The sequence below is a fragment of the Lontra canadensis genome, unplaced genomic scaffold, assembly GCF_010015895.1.
Source record: "Lontra canadensis isolate GAN:19392208 unplaced genomic scaffold, GSC_riverotter_1.0 scaffold41, whole genome shotgun sequence".
Lineage (NCBI taxonomy): Eukaryota > Metazoa > Chordata > Mammalia > Carnivora > Mustelidae > Lontra > Lontra canadensis.
In genome coordinates, this window is record NW_022631035.1 from 4,891,816 (window position 1) to 4,897,741 (window position 5,926).

A 5,926-nucleotide genomic window follows, 5' to 3' on the forward strand; every position below is an offset into this window, starting at 1 on the left:
TCCTGGCTCTGAGTTTGTCTTCCACATGGGGTAGGCCGTTGGTTGAGCTCCCCGGCTTCTTCCAGGCCACAGATGGCTTAATCATTGGGGCAGGACCCCAACCCCTGCTAAAACAGATGACAATGACAACAACAACAAACGGAGGCAGCCCTGGTCCCATGCCCACCGCCAGAAATGACACCAGGAGTTAGTGCCACGCATTGGCCGATCCACTGCCCACCACTGGGCATTGCTAATGGAAAGTTGTAGAGCGAGACCCCACTCCCTCCCCAACGCCTAGGATAAGACCAGTACGCTGGGAATGTCACTTTATTTGGATCTGATTCATGGGGTTGGGCTCCCAGAAACAAAATGGGAGTGGCCTCCACAGGCAGGGAGGGCCAGCCAGCCAGGCTTCTGGCCCAGAGCCTCATTCTGGCCCTTGGTAGGCAGAGCCTTTCCTTCCAAAGCACAGCCTCCACCTTCCCACCGTCTTCAGGGGTCCTCCTTCCCACCACACGAGCTGTGGACAGGTCCTCCAGGCCTGGGAGAAGGTGCAGCGCTCTGAGCTCCGAGTTGACCAGGAGGCTAAGGCACAGCGAGGCCCACAGTCAGAAATGCTCTCTTTGAAGGGCTCCCTGCTGTGGCTTCTGGCTGGGTGGGGCCTTCACGCAGCCACTGACCATCCAGATATAGTCTGGGTGCACCTGGCCCTGCACCGCCTCACTGACCATCAACTCGCCATCCACGGCAAACATACCCTTCCCGTCCTTGGGCTCCAGGCGGAAGGCAACCACAGGCGCGTACACCAAGTAGGGGCAGTCATAGTCCATGTGCCTCCCCTTCTCCATGGCCAGGAAGAGGCGCAGCAGCATGGCCCGAGACACACCCGCCCGCACGTAGAACAGGTGCATGGTGCCGGCTGGACACCGGCCCATGGGGGCCGCGAACATCTCACTGCTCAGGTGGGTGTGCAGCAGCACCAGCACCAGCACGAAGTCCTGCTCCGGGACCACAGTCCAGTGCGGGGGCACTGGCTCCTGCAGGGGTACAAGGTGGGCATCCGTGGGACCCTGCTGGTTCTGCTGCTCCACAGCAGCGGGGGCGGGCCCCTGGGAGACCACCCGTTCCGCGGGGAGGTAGGCTAGCGTGCCCTTGTAGACACGCAGGGCCGCCAGGCGCAGGAAGGTGCCCAGGGTGAAGCGCATCTCCCCTAGACGCCGAAACCTCTCGCTCTCCAGATCCACGTCAGCAATGAAGCCCCACGCCAGGCTCAGCACAGAGAAAAGCCGAAGCCCCGAGGCCGTCTGCAGCGACAGCAGGTTCATGGGTGCCAGCAGCCGGCGGCACAGCAGCAGCGTGCAGTTGGTCAAGAGGTCCTCATTTGTCACCTGTTCATAGCTGCAGGGGAGAGAGGTCAGAGGGAGCCGGGCAGGAGGCCTCACCTGCCCTCCCCTTCCTCTGCCTGGGGACTTGAGGCATGCAGAGGAACACTGGGTCCCTAGATGAAGAAGGTGGAGGCAGCCAGCTGGAGTCACCCGGAGAGGACCCCAGAACCGACGGTGAAGGGTACGCCAGTACCTGGTGACTTAGAAAACCTGGCAGGAGAGTGGCGCTGAGGGGAAACAGAGGCCCACTCTGACCCTGGGCTCTCACCCGGCATAATGGTTCAGAGAAGCCGCCAGGGCATTGCCGGAGCCAGCAGGGAGGCTACACAGGGGCTTGTGGATGGCGGTCTCCCAGTCCGGCCGCTCCATGAGCCCGTTCACCACCTGTTGGAACATGGGGAGGGGGTGTGAGGGGCGGGGGGCCAGCCTGGGTAGTGCGGCCCCCCACCACCCACACCCAGCCCCAACGGGGGGGGGGGGGGGGCTCACCTCATGCATCAGCCCATCCCCAGACATGACCACCAGCGCGTCCCAGCGCCCCAGCTCCTCAACCCGCACCAGCTCCCGGGCGTGGTTCCGATGCTCTGCGGAGAGACAGGGTGGCCACGGGGCATCTGAGGGGCCCTGGCAGGGGATGCTCCCCGCAACCCCTCGGGGAGGCACTCACCAGTGAGCATCAGCGTGAAGGAGACATCGGCCTGAGCCAGCAGGGGCTGCACGTGGCTGCGGAAGAGCTGCAGCGCCTTGCCCTTGCCCCCGCGCGGGTTTAACAGGACCAGCACGCGGCAGGGCCGGGGCAGGCTCCAGGCGCCGCACGCTGGAAAAACAAGCCCCAAAAAGGCCACGTCCCCAAACGGCCGCTAGGGGGCCGCGGATCACAACGGGGGTACCCGGGGGGAAACGTGGGGCCTGAAATCCCCGGGTAAGCGAGCCAACCGAGCCGGGCAGGAGGCTGCGGCCTCCAGTGGGGAGCTCTGGGAGGGAGCACCGTGCCCTTGACGTCCCAGTCCCTGGCTGGGGCCGGGCCCGCTTCTGGCCTCCTAGGGAAAAGTGTTTCTACTGTCCCAGCCCCTCTTTTGCCCAGCTGACTCCGGCCATTCTTCCTGGCAAGGGAGGAAGGGGACCCCCCCTCACCACCCAGACCTTCCCCACCCGGACCCCACAAACCTGGATTCATAACCTCGACCCGCGGCTCCCGCTGCCAGGGCGGCCCCGGCGCTGTCGGGGAGCTGCCCGTGGCGGCGGCTCCTGCCTTCAGCTCCTTATCGGTGCTGCCCAGGAGGGCGTCACGGTGCCGGCTCAGGGGCTCGCCCTCCCCGCCCGGAGCCGGGGCCGTGGAAGCATCCGCGTCATCCCCTGCGGCTGCGGGATCTGAGGGAGAGGAGACGGCGCTGGCGGAGTCCGGAGCAGCCCCCTGAGCTGGGGAGCGCCCAGCTAGATCCTCGGACCACGCTCGGGGAGCCGCGCGCTCCCGCATCGCCTAGTCCTCCGAGGGGTCCCGAGAGCCGAGGTCTGGTGCCACCAAGGGCGCTCCCGTCCTAGAACTGAGCCCCCACCCTCAGGGCCGAGAGGTCTCTTCCTGGGGGCTCTCCTCTCAGGAGCGTCGGGTTCCGGCCCGACGATGAGTCAGAGCCCCGTGGCTCTCTCGGTCGCACTAGCTCCTCACCCGGCCCGGGACTGCCAGGGGGAAGGGGGGTGCAGTGGCGTAAAAATGCCAGAAGTGGAGCGGACATCGCGGGGCACAAAGTTCGGCGCAAAGCGATCGCCGCCCCGAGCCGGCCGGGTGGCTGGGGCCACCACCCCGAGCTCCAGAGCGGCGGGGGTCCCAAAGCCTGGCAGCGCCGCCGGGACGCGCCCTTCGCTCGTGGGAGCAGCGCCGGGGTCGCGCGGGGCCTGAGCCCGAGCCCCGCCGCCGGTCGCCGCCTCCCTCAGCGGAGCGCCGAGTGGGCGCCCAGGAGCCACGAGCGGCGAGAAGGCAGGGCGGGCGGCCCTACCCAGTCGGTCCGGTTTGCCGGGGAGGCGGCACCTCCGTTCCTACAGCGGCCTAGGGCGGAACTCGGCTCGCCCCGGGCTCGGCCCCACGTCTGAGCGACAGCCGGGGCGCCGGACGGATGCTGGCTGCGCGGCCTCTCCGCCTCTGGCCTCAAACTTTCAGCTCAACTTCGCCGCCAGGCGCCGCGGTGCGGGGAGGGCGCTGTGCCTCGGCCCCGGCCTGGCCACACCCCGCGCTCCCCGCGCTCGCGAGGGTGGAACCCGCGCCTGGCGCGGCCTGGGCCCGCCCGCCCCCGGCATCACCGCGCCGCCTCCCGCACGCTCAGCGCCCGCGGCTCGGCCACGCGCAGACGCTCGGCGGGGTCCCGGGACGCGGCCACGCGCGCCCGCCGCTCGGACTGGGCGACCCGCGAGGAGGAGGCGGCGCCGCCGCGGGGCGGGAGTCGGCGAGGCGCGGGGCCCTGGGTCCGGCCGCGAGCGGCGCGCCGCGAGCTCAGAGGCCGGGGCGCCCAGAGTCGGAGCAGCACGCTCGGGGCGGACCCCAGGCTGCAGCCCGGCGCCGCGACCTCCCGCCTCGGGGCCTTCCCCCTTGGCGCGCCCCAGCCCCAGTCCGCCGGAACCGGAGGCCGGGACCCGCCTGGGTACCCCTCCTCTGCGCCGCGGCGTCTCTCCTGCCGCGCCCGTTCTCCCCTGGAGGGTTATTTTTGGCTTCGTGGAGCCGCAGCTTGGCCGCGCAGCCACCGAGCCCGAGGCAGCCAGGCGCCCCCTCCCCGCCCTACTCCGGGAAGGCAGGTGACCCGCCGGGGGACTGCGGTCCGGAGGAGGGGGCCTTGTCAAGAACCTTAAAAGTTGGGTCTTTTCCCCAGAGGAAACCACTGAGGCTCACCTGGGCGAGAGAAGCTGCCCCGCAGCGGGCGACCCAGGCCCACGCCCCTCACCCGCCAGAGGGGAGCCTGGCGGTGTAAACAAGGTGTAGAGGGTCCCTGGCGGGTTCGAGAGCCACACCACCCGGGAGCGGCCCCCGCCGCTTCCACTGGCTCAGCGGGAGGAGGCAGGCGCCCCGGAGTCTTCACCCCGACGCAGACAAACGGGGACGCGTGTGTGTGTGTGTATGTGTGTGTGTGTGTGTGTGATATATGTGTCATGGGCAAGTGTCTGACCTGAACGTGTCCGCGACCAACTCGAGTTAAGGCCCTGGGGGGTTGTTCGCGGAGACCGGGAGGAGGGAGTTGCCCAAGCCGACTGGGTGACCTGACCAGGTGCGGCCCAAGCGAGAAAAGGCCGAACCGCCTGCAGGGGCGGGGGTGGTCCGGGCCCAGACCGCCGCGTGCTCGTGCGCGCACACCTGCCGCCACCAGCCCCCACACACCTCGCCCTTCCCAACGCCCCTGAAAATCCACAAGAGGCAGGCCCCGCGGCGCGGGGACTCGGGCACGCCTCCGCGGGGTCTATTCCGGGGGGCGCGGGCAGTGCGGCGCGGTTACCCAGCACCTGGGGGGCGGAGTCCGAGGTCCCCCGACAGCGGGGGTGGCGGCGCGGGCTGGGACGCGCGGGCGCGGGACCCGGGGCTCGGCGCGCGTCACAGTGGTGCGCGCTTCCTTCTGGCGCGGCCCCGGGGCGGCCCAGGCTGGGTCCTGAGCGTCCCGAGCGCGTTCCGGAAAGGTGACTCAGCGACGCGCTCCAGGGTCGAGAAACTCCGCAAAACTAAGAACGAGGTGGGAAGGAGCTGGGGCGTCATCACCCTCTCGCAGCGCCGCGGCCGCGGTCTCGAACCTCCGGGCCCCCAGCCCCCACTCCCCAGGAATCCGGCACGGGGAGGGGATTTGCAGTGCGGCAGCCGCAGTGCCGTGGTCACGCGATGCGGGGACTCGAGCGGCTGCGGGCGGAGGAGGCTCCGTGCGGGAGCGGGAGGGCGGGATCCAGCCCACCCTCCCCTCCTCCTCCCCTCCCCTTTTCCTCTCCAGTGAAGGCTGCGGTCGAAGCCTGGATTAGGCGCCTGGAAAACGCGGGACGCGGGTGGTGCTCCCCGAGAGCTCAGCCTTGGAGGGAGGTAGCTGCGGAGGAGGCCAGGGCAGCCTCCCCTGTCCCCCACTCGGGAGAGCACTTCAATCAGGCCCGAAGAGCCGCCGCTTTAAACCTTGGAGTCTGGTGGGAAACTGAGGCACAGGGAAAGGAAGACCTGGCCGTGCAGGAGTGCGTGGTGAGAAATCTCGCCTGCTCCAGGGTCCCTCTCTTTCTTCCAGCGCCCCAGGCTGGAGCCGCTGGAGGCGCAGGGCCCGGCGGGGGCGGGATTGACCAGAAAGCCTGGGGGCGAGGGGAGGGGGGGCAGCCTGCTGGCTTCTTTATCCCGCCTCCGGGGGCCCAGTGGGAGGGAGGTGAAGGGCAAAGCCCTCTGGCCCCGGTTCCAGTGAGCACAATGGTTCCTCTGTGCTCCTTGCCGCCTCTTCCCCTGCCCCCCTCACCTCCACGGTCACTGCTCTGCCCCCCCTCCTCATTCTTGTCATTGGCCTCCTGGTCCCCAGGCTCTGTCTCTCCAGGCACGCACTGACCTCCAGCCTCTCTCTCTA

At 69.0% G+C, this 5,926-nt stretch overlaps 1 protein-coding gene across 2 annotated transcripts; it reads right to left on the bottom strand.

The window, feature by feature from the left end:
- Positions 1 to 291: 291 nt before the first annotated feature.
- SPHK1 (sphingosine kinase 1) lies at positions 292 to 3,640 on the bottom strand. 2 transcript variants are annotated; one of them, XM_032870544.1, is made up of 6 exons: positions 3,362 to 3,640; positions 2,535 to 2,738; positions 2,035 to 2,184; positions 1,857 to 1,951; positions 1,636 to 1,751; positions 292 to 1,380 (listed from the first exon to the last, which is right to left on the bottom strand). In XM_032870544.1, the coding sequence occupies exons 2-6, from the start codon at positions 2,542 to 2,544 to the stop codon at positions 591 to 593; spliced, it is 1,161 nt and encodes a 386-aa protein (XP_032726435.1). In that variant the 5' UTR covers positions 2,545 to 2,738; positions 3,362 to 3,640; the 3' UTR covers positions 292 to 590. The 2 variants fall into 2 exon arrangements, with proteins under 2 accessions (XP_032726435.1, XP_032726434.1); XM_032870543.1 differs by lacking the exon at positions 3,362 to 3,640 and having other exon boundaries at positions 2,535 to 3,339.
- Between the last annotated feature and the right edge of the window lie 2,286 nt (positions 3,641 to 5,926).

Bases quoted from the DNA above. Each gene is read 5' to 3' on its own strand.
- SPHK1 (XM_032870543.1), bottom strand. From the start codon at position 2,844: ATGCGGGAGCGCGCGGCTCCCCGAGCGTGGTCCGAGGATCTAGCTGGG. The intron at 2,185-2,534 runs GTTTGTGGGGTC...TTGTTTTTCCAG, and splicing joins GGTCGAGGTTATGAATCCAG to CGTGCGGCGCCTGGAGCCTG. The intron at 1,381-1,635 runs GTGAGAGCCCAG...TCTCCCCTGCAG, and splicing joins TCTCTGAACCATTATGCCGG to CTATGAACAGGTGACAAATG.